The following is a 19,444-nucleotide window of genomic DNA, read 5'->3' as shown; positions in this document are numbered from 1 at the left end:
TTTTTTATATTTAGCCTCTAATGCTTTCAGGTGTGCATGTAGTTAATATTATGGGTCAAGTATTATCAGCTTCATAAAGACATATAATGAGGCTTATTCTTCATCTCTTAAAATCAGATGAAGAAAAATGCATTTAAGAGACTGTATTATATAGAATTCTGATTTTTCTAAGCTTTCCTTTCTCTATTGCCAAGGAATGCTTCTTACTATTTATGTGTTGAGCTGTTTTTGAATTTGATGGATGTTTTTCAGTTCTTTCAGTTTTAGTGAAGCCTTAAATGCTGAGCAGCTCATTAATAAGTCTGATTTTTAAGTAATTCAGTTAAGAAGTAAAGACAAAGAAAGGAAGGCTTTGGGGAAAATTTGTATGGGTTTTCTTTTTTTTTTAATTAAGGCAAGATCCTTATTCAGTAATCAAGGGTTTGTACTGTCACTTAGGTTTGTGTGAATGGGTGGGAATCTGAAAGAAAGACTGAAAATTGGTGGAGGTGTCATGGGGGGAGGAAGGCAAGAAGAATCAGCAAAAAGACCTACATGAAATACTGAATAAATTTCATTGGATTTTAATAAAACTCAGGTGCACCTAAGAGCAATCCCTTGGCATTTTAACTTTTTTTTCCCAATTGTTTCTGATTCAGCATATAATCATATATTCTAATGCCCTCAGTAGCTTAAAAATACTGTTTTCTATTTTAAGAGGAATTTTCCTGAATAAGTTCTCCAGCAATTAGCCACCAGTAAGTATTTGGCAGTCTCAAGCATGTCTTTTCTTGCAACTGCATTTTTCCTTGAACATTTATTAATGACAAATATTGTAAGAAAAAAAATCCCATTTCAACCATGCAGAACAACACTCAAGGACTTCCATGAGATACTGTTGTTATTGTGATCATAAATCTGCAATATACATCTCCGTTTGTCTTCTTGCATTATTTCATGGGATGTGGTTAGAGAGCTGAGAGCAGAGCTGATGCGCCACCCCATTTCACTTTGATATATTTGATCAAAGTTTTTGCCAAGCAGGAAACTCTGAGAAGTACGTTAGGTTATAATGCTGGTTCTGTTCATTTCTCAGTGATTACATGAAAAACTGAAGACATGTATTTCACGTAAAATTGTGCTGCCTTGGAATATATGACATAAAGAAAATGTCATAATTTGGCCAATAGGCTAAACAAGCTTGTAGCTTATATCTCTTGTATACAATGTCTTTGCAAACTGTAGAGCTTATTAAAGTGCTGAGGCTTATTAAAAGTGGTTTGGCAGCTCTGAATTTTAAAGTCCATTCCTTTTCATGGATCACATAAATGTGTCTCTAAGCCAAGGACAGCACTGTAATCACTGCAGTTTACTTAAGCAGTTTTAAGTTAGCTGGCTGGTGTGCTCTTACCTGTGCTCAGCTATTCACTGAGAGCTGCAAGGCCTATCTAAGGGACTGAATAATGCCTAATAAATTTTACCTTGGTTGGGCTTTATGCCAACATACATCCTGTCTGTAGGACTCAAATTATCTGGCTGCAGAATACCCAAAACCTACCTGAGCTGTGGGATCACTGCAGTGCCTATGTACACTAAGTAAAAGATGAGCCTCCAAATCAGCTACTGTTTCTGTGCTAAAAAATAGTCAAAATTGATTCTCCTTCCTTTAGTACTATCCCAATGAAAGTGGCTACTCTGACATTAATTGGGTTTGCAATCATATGGAGGAGGTGAGTTAAGCCTGCCATGCTTTTCGTGTATTTTAAAAGAAAGTAATATGGGTTATCTGCTTTAATGTAGGTAAAATATAAGAGAAATTACTTACATGTGGAGATAAAGGAGAACAAATATGTTCTGGATTTGGCTGTGATAATTTCCTCTCCCCCCCCCCCCCCCCCATAGATTTAAAAGATGCATGTGGCAGTTCTGCATTAAATTTTTTACATTTTTGCTAATAATAAATGTGGGTTATGATTCTCCAAAGGAAGGATATTGGTTATGATCCTTCTATGTGTCAGTTTTTAAAATCAGTTGTTTTTTCTATTTTTATGTATATAAGCTGGTGAAATGTCTTTCTGCTACTTTTCTATGCCCAAACTAGTTCATAAGGAGTGAACTTCCAATAAATTGGACTATACAGTGAACTTGGATAAGTACCCATAAATTTACCTAAATCATCTGATCTTTTCTTTGGCTTTGTTTTCACCATGTTCTGCCCATTGGTGAGCAACTGGAGGGTTAGTCAGCCTGTGGCAAACTAACCTGGARCACCATGATCCCATATACTGTGCTGTCCTGCCTAGCCATCACACCGATATCTGTCTGGTCATGACAAATAGCACAGCTCTCAGCATGTATCCCAAGATTTAGACTCCCATGACTCATTGAGCCACYTTCTACTCACTCTCACAGTATTGGTCTGTTTGGCCGCCCTGGAAGAGACAGTTCCTAGTAGAAAGAACCTCCCTCCTGTATTAACCTTTCTTTATCCCACAAAATGTTTGTTTTCCTCAGAAGGGACAGACATTGGAGCATCCTGAATCTTCAGATGGTTAGTCTGTCAAACACAGTTTCTCCTTGCATGTGTTCAAGGAGGGGTCCAGTAGAGCCAGCCAGCATCCACCTACTTCCATTCACTCACTCCTGCCAGTCCTTCACCTCCTGAGAGCTTGTGTAGCAGAGGTACCGAGTCACTTCTTTGATCACAAGACAGCAGTCAGCATTTTACTCCATCAATCCTCTGTGCAGGTCACCAGAAATACCAACCATGCTTTTCAGCTGCATTAGAGAAGCACTTGGATGGAGAAGAGGAAACCTTATCATAATAAACCACATTTAGCATAGTAACACCTTCGGTTAATTTTAAAGGTGATAAAAAATGACTTGAGAGTTGGTGGCAAGTGGGACATAAGCTTGTTTTCTTTCAGTGTGGGGATGTGGTTTGCTTTAAGCAAGGAAGAAGTTGCAAAACAAGGAAAAGGACAAAGGGATGCAAAGAGGGGAAAAGAAGGTCCCCTGCAAGGAGTGGATGTGGTTAATACAAGAACAAGGGAAAGAGACAAGATGATGTGTTAGCTGGAGCAGGAAGTTGATAAATCCTCTTACAGGCTTAAAAAGAAAAATCTTCGAAGGGCAGGAAGCCAAAGAAAATTTCACCTTTATAACACAGTCCTGTCTTCTCAAAACACCTCTCTTATTGTGCTTCCCTTTTCTCAGGAGATTTTGCCCTAAATAGTAGGAAGAAATGAAGGAAGAAAATTTGACAAAGCTAAGTGGGACGAGTTGTTTACTAAACCTAGGAGGTGCAGAAGGAGTGGAAATGAAGGAGAGGAAAGAATGTGTGAAGGTCTAGTGACTGAAAGGTTAGAGTCTAGAAAAAGGGGATGCCTAAGCCAATTAATTTGGTCACACTGGTGACAGGTTAGATGTGAGCAAGTGAGCAAGTAGCTCATAACTTGTGAGCTGTTGAAATTCTCACCATGATCACCTATTTTTAACTTCAACTTCATAGATCAGTTCAATAATGCATTCTTCCTTTGGGAAGAACTCCCTTATTCTAAGGACAGACTAAAGAATGTGTATCATAAAATGCCAGTAGAAAATCTGGAGAGTGCAGATGTTTAAAAGTCAAGGTTTCAAAATTGGGGAAATTGCTTGTACCATTAGAAAAGCATAGATTTGTTCCTGCAGCTCAGCACAAGGGAAAAAATCTGGCACCTGTATTATACAGGTGGTTTCCACATGTGAAATTGGATTTCTTTTTTTTTCTTCAACTAAGATGCAAAGACCTAGAAAATGTGCAGTGCCATCAGTAGTATATTATGTGAAAGCAGCATCTTTTTTGTGGGCGCATTAGCAGCAGGAACAGCAGCAGAGTTTTAACAGGGTTAGAGAGCATACAAGCTGCTTTCGTATTCCTTCAGTGCAGTTTTCCTGTCTGTTACTAACGTGTGCTGGCTATTTCATGGCATGTAGATTGCAAAGTGAACATTGAGACTCAGGCTGGTTTCTCATAGGGGTCAGATATCACTGGTTTTTGTCCATAGATTTTTAATCCAGGTTAAGATGCATGTTCAGTTATTTACAACTGAATGTTCTGGCTAAATGCTTTATATACTAGTTGATGAATACCACACAATGTGTCTTATTAATCCTCCTGTACAGAGTGAGAGGAAACAAGCCTTATGTTGAAGAAAGAATGTTGGGTAAGGTCTGCTAAGCAAGTAGTCAAGAGCTCTACTYTGCAGCTTTTAACTCAATTAACTCTTGGTAAAACAAGTTAGAATTAATTCAGCTTTTCTTTAGGAACCTCAGAGTCCACAGTCATCTGTTCTGTCTCCTGTATGACTAAAATTCTGCTATAGAAACATGACCAGCACTGCTGTCTCAGCCTCTGCCTTGTGCTTTAAACTACAAGGCTGAGATGGACACATTCAATATTTTTATGGTAGTCTGACAAGTCTCTCAAAGAACTTTTTCCAGTGATAATCTGAGTCTTAAGACATATGAACAACGAAAACATGAAACAACCACAGGTATGCCAATCCTAGGAGCATGACCTGGGGAAGTCCTTAAGGAAACATTTGCAAATCACTTAGCTAACAGCTGAGTTGCTAGAGGGTTTTTGTTTGGAGTGGCCTCTGAGACCTAGGTTGGGGGCCTTCCTCTGTGTAAAGCGCAATGACAGGTGTTGAAACCCTCATTTTTGGGAGTACGTTCCAGCTAGGAAACTGGTTACTGGAGCTCTTTGCCTCCAGATGGGTTTCTGCAAGGCAGAAGTGACAAGACAGAAGTGTGGTTCTGTCTGCCCTTTTGATGCACATCCCTGCTGCAGGAGACTGCTCCTGCATTTGGAATGTCATGACCAGTGGTTAGAATCCCTAGTCAGTATTAAAGCCCAGAGCAGGTATCAAGTCTGTGCACCTGTGCTTGCTGCCTGCCAGACAAGCAGACTTGAGCCCAATTATTGAATATCTTGGCTATAAAATAACTTGATCCTTTTAGAGTAATACAGAACAACACTTTCAGAACAAATGATACATAAAAGAAACATAAAATACACTAATACATTTGCAGTGTTTAGAATAATGACATTTGTTTTGATATTAAGGCATATTTAATTTTAATTCATTTTCAAGTTTCTCCGTTCTACCAAAGAAATGTAAAGGTAGATGTTTACTTTTATGCTGAAATGAGAAGTACAGGTACTCTTAAGATACATTCAGGAAGATTTTTTTTATCTAGGATTTATATATGAAGGTTTCAGTATTCAAAATAACTAAAAACTACAGGTCTAGAAGATTTATACATAGCTTAAACATATACCCATTGAATTATTAAAGCAGCAGGAGTTTATGAAATAACAGCTATAAGAACCTTAAGAAAACATCATGTTCTTTCAAGAGTGTTGTCTATATATCTATATAAGAATTTGGAAAGCATACATAGTTCTGACAATAATTTAATTTCTTCTCTTTTTCCCATGATTGTTAGACCTAATACTGCAATTATTTTCTGTATTGAAAATATCTGCTAGAGGGATAAAGTATTCCATGGTTCGCACTGAAAAAATTATATTTTAGTTTAAAAAAAAGTAAATTATACAGCTAACTAGACAAGACTGTCTTTTCAAGGACACGTTATGACTGACAGCACCAAATTTCAGAACACTTGAATGAGATCCCTTTGAATCTAGAGGTTTTACTTTGGTTATCTTCATATTTTGCATTAAGCTGCAATTAAGTGTATGGAAGCAGTGAAATATAAGTTACTTGCTTTTAAGCTTTGTAGTCAGCTAATGAAGCTTCTAAGAAGTTTAATTTTGTAGGAAGATGCCCCCAGTGGATTCTATGTCTCCCTCTGTGAAAATGGCTTCAAAAAAGATAGAAATACTTAAGTCTTATCAGAACTTTAATGATTTCATGTCATCTCATGACCTTTGATGCATTAAGGGAAGACCTTGAATCAATACTGGAGCCAGGACTCAAAAAGGGGAAAATTCTATTTTCTACAGRGCAGTATAAAAGTTGGTCACTCTGTGGAAAGGTGTCTGTTCTGCAGTCATAGGAGCTTCATTTTTTCATTCCTATTTTTATATTTACCTGGTTGGGAGAGGAAGCAGTGCATTAGTACTTGTGTGCTAAAACTGACTAATACATAAAACTGAGAGATACATTAAAGAAGATCATAGAAGTACTGTTGCTGCTCCAAGTTGTAATAAATAGACAAAATAGTTTCAGCTAATAAATAAGTTCAAATATATCACAATATGCCCGCTTCATGATCAGAAACAGGAACTGCACTTACTAAATGAGTTCAATTACAATGACTTTTCCTAAAATTTTGCAAGAATCTGAGTTTTGTGGGTATACTGTGAAAAGGCTATAGCGATCTTCAAACTTAAGTGTTGTTCTTGTATTTAGACAAAGCAGAATTTTCTCATATGGCTGTCTTCATATCAAAAGCTGCAGTTTATATTCATAAATGTCTAGATCACAGGCTTGTTTTCTGTATGATCTTTTGGTCCTGATAATACTTCTGAGTTTAAGTTATGAGTAATTTTTTTATTAAGTTATTATGAACATCTGACATTACTTTGACATCTATTCTTAATTAATGTGATAAGTCATTAGTAGAGAAACGCATGAAAAATAGACTCACAAAAATGCAGCTGCAAAATTAGTATTTCTTGTGCATAGTAAAGTTTGCTCATCTAAAGATGGAGTTCATATCTCTTTTTGGGAGGGGGTAAATCTGACAGAGTGAAATAGCATTTGACAAGCGCGAGCTCATGACTCAGTCATCAGTAGCACTCTCCATACGCCTTATGCACATTCCTTTTTCCATAGCAACAAAACCAGTATAGCATTTCCCTTTTTTTAAAGGGCTTTTTAAATTTTTGAATAATAATATAGACTTGTTTGATATGACAGTAGCATGAATATTCATATTTGGCCACAAATGACCTAATTAAGGTCAGCTTCTGTCAGAAATAGTAATGAATCTTTGGTTGGATTACCATTTCTATACTCAATAATAACTTCTTATTATTAATAATGAATTTTTATTTATAGGTTCTTCTTTTATCTAATGACCTTGATCTTCCAAAGAGATCCACCAGGGTGGATCTTTTCAAATGGATGAAACTATATTGTTTATTTGGATGGAAGTCCTTATGTAGTGTATTCTAAAATGGCATAGAAAAGTTTGAGCCTTGTCTCTTTTGATATTCTTTCTGTTTTCTAAAAATTAGGGAATGTACCATGACATTGCATAGTGGTGTAACTGACTGATCCATTACTTATTATTGATGCATTGTAATCATTCCTAGAGAATGGTAGAAGAATTATACAGGAATTTCTGATGTTGGCCTCTGACAGTCTGGTTCTGGTCTTCAGTTTGCCAAAATTTGAAGAAAAAAAAAAACAAAAACAAAAACAGAGAGAAATGACATTAGATTAGACAGTATTGCTTTCAATCCACTCTGTAGTAATATGTCATCAGCCAGCCATCACTAACCTTGAACTTCCATGTGTAGGTTGGTAGCTTATTTAGCATTCCATTATTTTCAGTTTCTTCACATCAACTGCATCTTATTCACCAAGTATCAGTGTAGTTTATTCCATGTAAAAATCTGTCAGTTAAAACTATTAAATTTTCAGTCACACTTTTCTTTTAAACATTCTGTTCAGTGTCAGTGTCTTTAGTTCTGATTTTTCAATTTTGTCCCTCTCCTTTTCCTTGACTTGTTAGTCTGATCCAACCTCTTCTACCTCATCTGATGATTATCAATATGTTATGGAAGCTAAACTACAAGAAATGATCTCCATACGTAGGAAGGTAGTCCTACTGGACTTTACTTTCTATTGCTAAATAGAATTCATCTGATTTGTTTTCATTTTCTTTAACTTTTTTTTTTTTTAATTGATAATCAACCATCGTGCAGTTCAGTGCTTCAGGAGCTTACAATTTTACGATGGCAGGTTTGTGTTCAAACCATGCACAGTCTGCATGTTACATTTGGCTGATTTCATTGCTCATAAATAACTCCAATGTTTTGCTGATGCTTGGATGTAACAGGCCTTTGTAGCTGACACATTTCAAGCAATGCTGTTCAGCTGCCTGTTTAATTAAAGTTTCTTTTTGGAAAACTAAGTTTGCAGTTAGTAGTAGCTTGCTTTATGTTTTGTTTAAACTCTATTGAAAAATAAATTTCCAAAGCCACTTCAATTACAGAAAGAGTCTTTCTTTTATTTTTTCACAGGCAGAAGAAAGGCATGGAAACATTGAGGAACGTATGAGACACTTAGAAGCTCAACTTGAAGAGAAGAATCAGGAACTTCAAAGAGTATGTGTATTACAGACGCCTTCTGTGCACTTTTCATTTGCCGGTATAATGCTACATTATGTACTCCACCACCCAAACCTACCTAATTGTAAATGTTTTATTTGTAGCAGTGATTGCAGCACCTCCCTACTTTACTTAACCATCTAAATATACTAGTTAACATCTAGTTGCAGAGTTGAAAACATTCTGCTGTTACAAAAATGAATATGTATTAATCAGTAACTGTAATTACATTTCAAGTGGAATTCTTTTAGRTGGTTACAGTTACTGTATTTTTATTTTTATTTTTTTATGATACAAGTCTGTAGTGGGTAAGATCTGTCTCTTTTATTCTGCGTTAAAGGCAAGGCAAAGAGAAAAAATGAATGAGGAGCACAACAAAAGATTATCTGATACTGTAGACAGACTTTTGACAGAATCCAATGAGCGTCTGCAACTACACTTAAAAGAGAGAATGGCAGCACTTGAAGAAAAGGTACAGTATAAAGAGCAGTATAAAATTTTGCTTAATGAAGTTTTCCCTGAATGTTCTACTTTTATCAGGATGGAGGCATCATGCTGATTTTGTATTACCAAATATTAACCCAAATGTGGTCCAGCTTATACATTCAACTCTTAATTCAAGAGTGTCTTTCCAGAAGTGCTGCAAATATGCTGAATATTTTGAGTCACATTTTATCAGACAAGAGCCTGATGAAGAGCTTGTAAAGGACCAGTGCGTGACAGGGTGGGTGAGGCAGTGAGAGAAAGTGGATGCGAACTGAGGAGTGACCAGTTTTAGACATGCTGTCATTTCTGTGTTTTAATCTGCTGATTTCACCTCACTTCCTCTGGGAAAAATAAAATGCTGTCACCAAAGGAGAAGGAGCCTTAGAGAGGGAATGTTATTTACAAGCTTTCCATGATGTGAGACAGTGAGGTCCTACAAAATTCAAAGCCGCTGACTTTTGTATTTGCCTCCCTCTTCCACTTACTCCCTTTCAGTCTGATCTGAGTGGAATCTTCCAGTGTTTTTCTGAAGGGTATTTCAGAACTTCTCAGATAATGTATTTCTGGTTTATGTCATTGAAACAGAATGTGGTAGGGATCAAGAAACAGGCTTGCCAGAAGGAGTTGGGAGAATTGGTTGTAAGAATGAGGCGGTTGCTCAGTTGAACCAAGGTGCAAAGTTTTTGCTGATCCAGGAAATTGAATTCTTTCCAGCATTTAAAATTTAATATATAATCCAATTGAAGTAATAAAGAACTTTAATTTTGAAGTCCAACATACATAAACTTTTTAAACTTGTACATTTTTATAGTGATGTATTAACATATCTCTAACTTATTTCTTGCTCTTTTTTCTTCTCTTTTTATTTCTAGAATGTTTTGATCCAAGAATCTGAAAGTTTCAGGAAAAATCTGGAAGAGTCCTTACATGATAAGGTACTGTAAAAAATGTGATTTTATCTGGTTTTACCAAAAGATATATAATTATTTAGAAACATGTTAATAATAAATATTAATAATCCAACTATCATGAAAGATCTTCCTGACACACATGAGAATTCTTTTAATCACCCAGATGCCATAAATAGCCTCAAAATGTCTCTGACAGTTGTTCTGAGCTAAGTTCATGGTTGATATCCTAGCCTCAGGAAGTTAATACCAAAATTCATATTAATTTCACTGGCTCTGGAGTTTTTGTTCTATCAGTTTTAATTCTGAAAAAGTCTTGTTTAACAGAGATGTATGCATAACTGGTTGCACTTTCATAGTGAAGAATGTAATTTCTTTATTGCATGCAATTCTTTTTAACAGGTGCACTGGCATTATGTTAAATGTAGCTGAAAGTGACCTTTCTTCATTCCTTGCAAATTAACCCCGAATGCTGTTTAGTGAATCAGTCAAATTGATTATAAATATTTGTTCCAATCCCAGATACCAGGATTTTGTTTTGAATTTATTCCTGCCTTGAGCACAGGAGGATAGACAAATGTATTTGCATTTGCAGAAGTGTTTTTGTAACATATTAAATCCATTTAAAAGCATTTGTATAGAATCTTTAAAATATAGCTCCGTTCCATACTAGCATAAATATATCATATGCTATCCAAAATCAAAACTTTGAGATCTTGATCTGGAATTTTTTTTTTATTTTCATCTACATTTAGTTAACCTGGTGAAAGGCAGTCAGATTAATTTACACAAAAGGACAACCTGTTCCAGTGCCTCACCACCCTCACCATAAATAATTTCTCCCTGATACCTAAAATTTACCAACCTTCAGTTTAGTGCCATTATCTCTTGTCCTGTCACTACATGTTCTGACCCCAGAGCTTCTAAGTGTCCCTCTTTGAAGGGATTATTTGTTCCTCTTTGATGATGGACATAACACCAGACACTAATAATCTCTAAGTAACTGGAAAATGTTACAAATAGAGTATCAGATATCTCAGTAACTCTGTTTGATGAAGAAATATTTTAAAACTATTATAATACTATTTCAGTAATTATATAATAATCAGTGATAATACTCACTGAAACTGATATTCCTTAAGTTCAGATCCTTATCCTTCCTAGGATTTTGTAATACAGAACATTTTAAACTCTAGGAAGAGCAGCWTTATATCTCTATCCCATGTTTGCTCATTTGTTTTAAAATTCTTTGATTTTATCTATCTACTAAATTAGAGACTTTATTAGTAGATAACAGTAGTCTACTTTATTAGTAGATAACAATTATTTGTAGGATTTGGGAACAGTGCATTTTTCTCTAGTGGTAGCTGTAAATAGTGAGGGTTTTTTAATTTGTTCCAATAATCCAGTATTTGTGGCAAACTGTCATTTTTCACCAACAGCCCCTCATACTAGAGTTCCATCAGCTTATCAACAGCAAGACATACAGCTGCATTTCAAGTCATCTAAAATGCAGTTACCTCTGAGCCTGTGTCTCTGTCAGTAAATAAAAAGGCCAGTGTGCCATCTCATACTATCATATAGTCATGTAAGTTGGAAAAGGTGATCTGGGAGATCACTGAGTCCAGTCGTTAACCTTGGTCTCTAAAGGGAAAATGGTGTGTCACACGATGAGCTGTGCCTGGCTTTATAATAGGAAAAAAAAATAAAGTTTCAAGGACAGACTTGTCGTGCCACTTCCTCTTGATGCATACATCTTATTAAATGAGCTTCCTTTTCTTATTATAGACAGTGTTACATTCAGTATATTTTTGCTTGTTTGTTTAGCTTTATGAGAACAATATCTCATAAAGTAAATGTATTTTGAATCACATATATCTTACCTCTTTATTTCCAGGAAAGACTTGCTGAGGAAATTGAGAAACTGAGATCTGAGTTGGATCAAATGAAACTAAGGGCTGGTTCTTTAATTGAACCCACCTTGTCAAGGTAATACTCTGTGATGAAAGTTTCCTCACTTTAAGTTGAGACAGAACATAAATGTAAGTGGCAAGCATTTACGGCAGGGATGTGTTCAAACCACACATAAATGTAGTCATGTATTTTTTTAAAATGCAAAGTCTGTGCAGTGATTATTATTGTTGCTTTTCACTTTTTCATATGTATACAGGGCACTGTATCAGTGAAACTGCTGCAACAAACAGCAGATTTGGTTTTGGAGCAGCCATGCTTGGTGAACAGCAGATTTTCTTGCTGTATAGATGAGTCTCATTAGCTTGTGCTCTGTAAACAGGAGCTGATTGGCCTTTGTCAAAGGGCTGTTTAAACTTGATAAGCTGTCTAAGTATCTTGGGAATTCAGTGGGTTCCACTAAGCAATATACTTTCCCTTTGTAACCTCACCTCATGAAGCTCCCAGCTCTCTCAGTCATAGCAAGCTCTGAGCATTAAACAGATCTTGTTCTCAGCCTGTATTTAATTCTGCATTGGCTGGAGTTTGTGCTTTCATGCAAATAATGAGGGAGGTCAGCAGATCACCATCTTTGGCTAGAGACTGTAACCTGGACTGTTTCTTTTCTCCTGCCCACTTACTGCACAACTGCCAAATGTTATCAGAACAAAATTCAGTTGAGACAATTACTGTACACAGAAGAGAAAAACTGTCACTAGACCATAGCAATTTTTTGTTATATTCCAGTTTTTTACTGTAATCACGGCATTCACATATTTTTATTTGGAGATTGCTGATGTGTTAAGAAAATAAATTTTTCAGGTCTCGACTTCAGTAGTTGAAATCTTGAATGGTGCATGGAGCCGTTGCTCTTCTGAGGTGGCTCCACAGCCATGGTTAGGATGCTTTTATTGCACCATGCAATGAACTTTTGCTGCTGCTGTCTGACTAAGGACAAAGAGGTCAGGGACCACTGTTTGTAAACAAAATAAGATGTGTGGAAGTTATCCTATATATGCCTCACCACAATATCTCAAGACTTACCAGCGTTATAGGAAAAATTGAGGGTTAAAACTCAGAAAGGTATCATCAAATAAAGACTAGTAATTTCTAACCAATGTTAAATATCACATGTCAGCTCACTAATACTTTCATAATGTAGAGCACATACTTGCAGCAGGAAAGCATAATTGATATGCTCACTCATGAACATGTAGCACGCTTAGAATAACCTCAGGCATATTTATGATTATACAGGGTAGTACATTCAGCTGCCAGTTCTAATTATCCTGAAATGTGCTTTTTCTTGATACAGTTCTGGATGATAAGTTTTCTATGCACAGCTTTCATTTACAAATACCAACTATTTTATTATTTGGTTTCTCCCTTAATTTTCTCATACAACAATTTCAAATTTTCACTTTTGAATTACATTTTGGGATGTGGTTTTCTGATTTATTATGTGATACATAAAAAAAGAAATCTATCCCTACACTGAAGGTCACTGATTTGTTGTTGTTATTCCTATTACTCTCTCAGTCCACTTATGTAATTGTGTTTATAGACCTCACCTGGACACATCAACAGAGCTGAGGTACTCGGTGGGCTCACTGGTTGACAGCCAGTCCGACTATCGGTCAACTAAAGTGTTAAGGCGACCTAGAAGAGGCCGGATGGGAGTACGCAGAGATGAACCAAAGGTTAATCCCCAATGTCTTCATCTATATTCCCTGATAAGAGAATGTATTTGAGGCTGTTAAGCTTACAATTTTTGCGGTTTTCTTCCAAGAAAAGAAACAACAGGAAAAAAAATACCACCAAACCAGAAAACTCAAGCCAGAGAGCAGGGTTTTTTCTATACATGCTCAGACAAAGAGTACTGCTGTATTAAAATGAAAGCAGAAAAAGTTGGAGTTCAGACGTCAAAGGACAAACATACTTGATTATTTGTCTTTCCCGACTGTCTTTTTCTATAAATTTTCCTGATAGTATTTGTATACCTAATTTGCAATTATGTGAAAATACTTTATGCTATTTGCAGTAATATTGCGAGCATTAATGGAGAGTTAATAATCAAATAGGCATTTTTAAATGTTAGCTGCTTTCCTTTCCCATTATTTTTGAAGCTTGACTTTGCAGTTTTCCCTTACATAAGCTACGCATATCCTCATTCTTGCTCAGGTAAAATCACTCGGTGATCATGAGTGGAACAGGACGCAGCAGATCGGTGTTCTGAGCAGCCATCCATTTGAAAGTGACACTGAGATGTCTGACATTGATGATGATGATAGAGAAACACTTTTCAGCTCTATGGACCTGCTGTCACCAAGTGGCCATTCTGATGCCCAGACCCTGGCCATGATGCTTCAGGAGCAGCTAGATGCAATCAATAAAGAAATCAGGTGTGTAGCCTGAACCAGCTGGGATGCACTTAACGATTGCAGCTTCAAGCTTCCTTTAGTGCTTGTGTTCAGGTACCATTCATAAGTTAGGAAAAAACTTGTTCATTTGGAGGATTGATAATGTGTCTGCTTTCTAGAGGAGAGTATTGATTGTGTGTAGGTATCAACCAAGTCTTTCTTTCCCAACCATAGTAATTTCTTTCAAAAAGTGTCCCAAATGAAGAGGTGATGGCCAGTTGAAGAGAAGTTAGAGGAGACTTACACATGGCAGATTTCAGATTGGTGTTCGCAGTCCTCTTTTCGAGGTCTTTTTTACCGTTATACACGACTCCACTTATTACTCAGTAACAACCTCCAGTCAGAAATATTTTATTTCAGTGCTCTTCATGCTTTCTTCTGGTAATTATCCCCATGTTAAATCTAGTATAAGCCATGTTTTCTAAGATGTGGTTTTGACTTTCTCTCTAGATACAGAAAACAATTTTTCATGCTCCCAACTTGGATTATAGTGCTTGGAAATAGGTAATGAATAGGATATATCTTAGTAACATCTATGCAAATTTAATGGAGTGGTAGGGAATCAAATGATGTGTTTTAATTAAGTGATTTTTATAAATGAAACCATACTTTAGGCTTAAAGCATTCTTATGTGGTTTTTAGTAAGGGCAACTTTAAAAAAAGCTTGGTGTATGAAAAACATCCTATCATTAGTGATTTTTTTTCCTAGAAGGAGATGAAGGAAGTATTGGTAAATGTTTTAGGGCTTTCTGGTAGTGCTATAAAAAGAAATACCATGGTTAGTAATGTAATCAAAACAAGACTGATTAATCTTTTGCCAAATCAGTCTTTCTCTAATCAAGTAACTGTAAAGGGAGAACTCTGTTGGAATACATTGAATTTGAGTAATTTTTCTGTTCAGGGGAAATGTTTCATTTTAAATCTAGAGCTTTGCACTTCTTGCTATCCCATAATGTGTTTGTTCAGATAGGATTACACTCCAGTTTTCTCAAACCTTTTCTTGCACCTGTCAAGATACAGACTCAAAGACATATTTTGGTGTTGGGAAGGTAAATCTCCTTAAAACAGGGTACATAAAAGAGAGAACCTTATCAATTTTTTGTTATTACAAAGAAGTCAGCACTGTGGTCAGTTCAGGAAGTGGTAGATGCAAGATTTATTTGTTTTAAAAAAATATTAGTCTTTCGTCAGTTTAACAAGTATTACTGTAAACCATTTTCACAAGGAATTTTACTTGCAGATGACATAGTGGGATATTATTTGTGCCACCCTGAAACAGATCACTGTTTTACCTAGCTTAGCATCTTGACTCAGATGTTAGGTAAAGTTTTACCTCAAAAGGGAAGCAAGGGTACACTTTTTTTACAGCCATTTTTACTGGAAGTCTACTGAGAGTAGTTTATTTCCTCAGCTGCACTCTTATACTGAAGTATAGGCTTTTATTATCAAAGCCATTATTAAAGGATCAGGTATGTAATTTTTTTTTTCGGACAAATCATTCTAAAAGGATAGTCCTATAAACTCTCCTGCATTTCATGTTTTTCTGTTTTATTTTTTTAATTGACAAACACGATAAGGTTTTATCAAATTTGTTGACATATCAAAAGAGATAAAAAATGTATTTTGGCTTAGATTTGTTTTATTATACAAGATGATTCAGGATTTAGATTACTAAAATAAGCATATTATTATAATTCCCTTTCAAAATATTATTGGCCATTAACTTTCTGCCCTGCATTATTTCAAAAAGAACTGTAGATGTTCTGTACAAGTTCTGAAGTGGATGTTAGGGAAGAAGATTTATCACAGAAAAGGAGTTTTTAGGTTTCCGTTTTCAATGTATTATGGTTTTATTTATTGTTCTTGCTTCATTTGACTCAGAAAAGTCTGGTTCACAGTTTCAGCCTCCCCAAAATTTGTATTCTCTCATTTAACATTGGTCCCTCATATTTTTTCTTCCTCTTTGCAAAAAGAGAGGTTTATAGGCCAAGGGCTTATAAACAAATATTTTATTTTAAAGACATTTTTCGATTCTAAGAGCCATCACAATTGAAAAACAAAACTAAAGAACCTAATGGAAGCATTCTGTTGAAGTGATAAATGCTTAAGAAGCTTATATTGCATTCCAGGAAGAAAGCTATTTTCATGAAATTGACTTTAAAACACAGTGTTTTAGAAACAGCTATCATCTTTTCATCAAATTGTAGGGGTAAAACAGACAATTTGTTTTGTGTGTTCTCTTGTTTTGTTAATATGAATTATTTTAGCAATTCCCTTCTCAAAGGCCCAATTTCATTTGACTCTTAACTTTGTGCTTTAGCAAAAGATAATCATATGAAGTCAAATAAGCTTGGAATTAGTTATTGATGGTAAATCAGGTTATTAACTTCCCTGCCCTATTCTAGGCCCTTTGCAGAGGAACCTGTATTCCTGAAATGTCATATATATACATCAAATCTTGCTGTTGGACACATTCCTTAAAGAGGTTTTGAGGATGGAGGAGTTAAGAAAAGTAATTTTATAACTCTGGTGATTAGGAAAATAACATTGGAAAGATTATTTTTTAGTTATTTATGGTATTCAGCTTTGTTTTCTCTTACTTTCAAATCTCATTTGAGAGGAAATGGTTATTAGTTTTGCTTTGGGGATATGAAGAGACAAATACAACAAGAGCATTCTTCTTTTACTTAATAAGGTTAATCCAAGAAGAGAAAGAGTCGACAGAGTTGCGTGCTGAAGAGATAGAGAACAGAGTGGCCAGCGTGAGTCTGGAAGGCTTAAATCTAGCCAGAGTCCACCAAGGGACCTCCATTACTGGCTCAGTGACAGCATCATCACTTGCAAGCTCATCTCCTCCCAGTGGACACTCAACTCCCAAACTCACCCCTCGCAGTCCAGCCAGGGAGATGGACAGAATGGGGGTTATGACGCTGGTAAGAAATCTTAGAATGACAATTTTTGATGTGATTTTTCTTGTGTTAAGTACTTAATCTTTTCACTGCATGAGTGGCTCATCTCTCTCTGATTCTTCATGCATGTCTTCATCATCCATACAGATAGAAAATTATCTAGAATATGGACATTTGGTGTCTTCAGGCTTTGTTATAGTGGTTTTGAGCATTACATGATTCACTAGGGATATAGTGATAGGATTATCAAGGGCTTTCAGCACACAGGCTATGGAATTAATAAGAAACAGAGCTGATCACTGGAATTATTTACATGTAAAAATGTTTACTAATGGCAAGTTGTTAAGTGATACAACTATTACACAATGGTCTATGGAACTATCGCTGAGTTTAAATTTCCAGGAAATGTCTAGAAGACATTAAGACATTCCACTTCTTATATATGACCATTTAGATATGCTTTTATATTTGGTATACTCCTTTATACTTGTAGCATTTTTATGCATTCTTCAGGGCTGTATATCATGGACTTGTAATAAGTACTTTGATTTCCAGTAATTCATATTTAACTGATACAGTTCAACATTAGAAGCAGCTCACACATAGACATCAAGCCACCATGAAATTACCATGCAAAGGATTTCTAACATTGCCTCAATGTATCTTTGAGGACACATTCAAAAATGTCTAGTTCAATTTTGGAAGAAATTTACAAGGAATTTAATTTTGATCCTAGACAAAAAGGAACAGTACATCTGTCAAATATCTGAAGATAGTATATGTCAACATATTTAAGATGTACAACTCTGATAGTGATTGGAGTATGGACATAGGGTTCAGTGTTCAGTGTGAGCTACAAACCAGTTTCAAGCCTGGGTGAATTATTCCCTTAAGTACTAGGAGAGAATCAAAGCAGCCCGCTCTGCTGATCTCATACAGGGAACAGAATAGGGTATGGGTAAACCCATTTTTTAATTGCTTTTCCTCTGATAATCAGATCACCAATTTGCCCTTCTGGTCCACTCCAGGGAAGCAGCAGCACTGATTCCCTGTGGAGCCTCCACTAACAGAAAAGGTTGCTAAGAACAGCTCCAAATGAAGCCTGGCTATTCACTTGTCTCAGCTTGGAGTAGAGACTTTTGTTAATGATCATCTAGCCAAGTGTTCCCTCTCCCTGGGAGCTGACAACTTCTCATGTCCACCTCTACTCCTTCCACTTTACTGTGGTTGTTTGCTGCCTTCTTGGCATCTGAGGACAGCAGACAGGAGKCCATGCAGGCAGTCATGACTTTTTCTTTGCTGCCCTCAGTTCCCACTGCTGAACAGCAAAAACAAAAATATTGGTTGCACAGGTCATTGTGGAGGAGGTGAGTGTTCAGGCTGATACGCTACCACCGTTTTCACCAAAGCAGCACCTTCCCAAATGCAGAGTTTGGCTCCCTTTCCCCAGCCTTTTCAACTAAGCAGCCTGGCTGTGGGTAAATGGCAATGGTTCAACTGCCCTGCCCTGCCTGGTTGCCTTGATTTCAGAACTGCAGCTTTGGGCAGTAGGTTCATCAGATTCAAACACAAAATGACCGTATAGCCTCTGCACCAAATCTCCATTGGGGATAACCTAAGTGTTTGTATGAATACTTGAAAATAGAAAGTGCTACCATAAGCTTGAAATGTCCAATTCTTCACTAAGTGTATGAAATTGAAGGAGAGTTTAACTTTAGGAAAAAAAAAACAAACCTAGTTTCCCAGAATGACACATTTTTCAGGGGTTATCTTACATTATTACGTCAAGTGCATAATTAGTATTTAATATGGGTAGTATAAAATGAATGTTTGCTTCCCACTTCATGAATGTAAGAACAACAAATGTGAGGATTTTTTTATGCATCAATAATATTTATTAATCATTATATTTTTGTTGTTGCTGCTTTTGTTACTAATCTAAGCCAAGTGACCTAAGGAAGCATCGGAGAAAGGTACGATACTGGGGGGTTTGTAAAATTCGGGAAAGCACATTTATCATATTCCTCTGCTATTTAGATAACGGGGTCCCTTGCCAGCAACTGCATCCCTCCTCTCCTTTTCATTCAATTCCTGAACATCATCATTTTAATCTTAACTGAAAAGGCTTACAGGGGTCACAGCTAAGCCACAGAATCAAGGTCCTCCTCTTGGAGTAGTAGCCTCAACAGCATGAACTGAAAGGAAAACTTATTTTTTTAAATGTATGGACACAAAAGAGTTATCTTCAAATGTATTTTGACCATTCTTGCTGGAGGAATTACAGACAGGTTCCTTGAAATCTTCTGGAGCAATGTAAAGTTGTTTACAGAACTGACACTGATTATGAGGTTTATCTTTACATGACAGAAGATGGTATTTAAGATAAATCATTATATGCTGTGACAAAATTCCTTTTTRTCCATGCTTACTGTGAAGCATGCT

The 19,444-nt window shown here is 36.2% G+C and overlaps 1 protein-coding gene across 1 annotated transcript in view; it reads left to right on the top strand.

Moving 5' to 3' along the window:
* The window catches only part of PPFIA2 (PTPRF interacting protein alpha 2), a 105,034-nt gene that overhangs the window by 46,575 nt on the left and 39,015 nt on the right, over positions 1–19,444 (top strand). The window contains exons 8-15 of the mRNA XM_057377135.1: positions 8,243–8,326; positions 8,670–8,801; positions 9,688–9,750; positions 11,621–11,712; positions 13,238–13,373; positions 13,855–14,075; positions 16,789–17,026; positions 18,946–18,975. Of these exons, the coding sequence (XP_057233118.1) occupies positions 8,243–8,326; positions 8,670–8,801; positions 9,688–9,750; positions 11,621–11,712; positions 13,238–13,373; positions 13,855–14,075; positions 16,789–17,026; positions 18,946–18,975 (996 nt within the window). The remainder of the gene's footprint in view (positions 1–8,242; positions 8,327–8,669; positions 8,802–9,687; positions 9,751–11,620; positions 11,713–13,237; positions 13,374–13,854; positions 14,076–16,788; positions 17,027–18,945; positions 18,976–19,444) is intronic.

The sequence above is a fragment of the Malurus melanocephalus genome, unplaced genomic scaffold, assembly GCF_030028575.1.
Source record: "Malurus melanocephalus ecotype Western Australia unplaced genomic scaffold, MMel_1.1 scaffold_301, whole genome shotgun sequence".
Taxonomy (NCBI): domain Eukaryota; kingdom Metazoa; phylum Chordata; class Aves; order Passeriformes; family Maluridae; genus Malurus; species Malurus melanocephalus.
The sequence above is the reverse complement of the archived record's forward strand: the minus strand, read 5'-3'. Positions and strand labels throughout refer to the sequence as shown.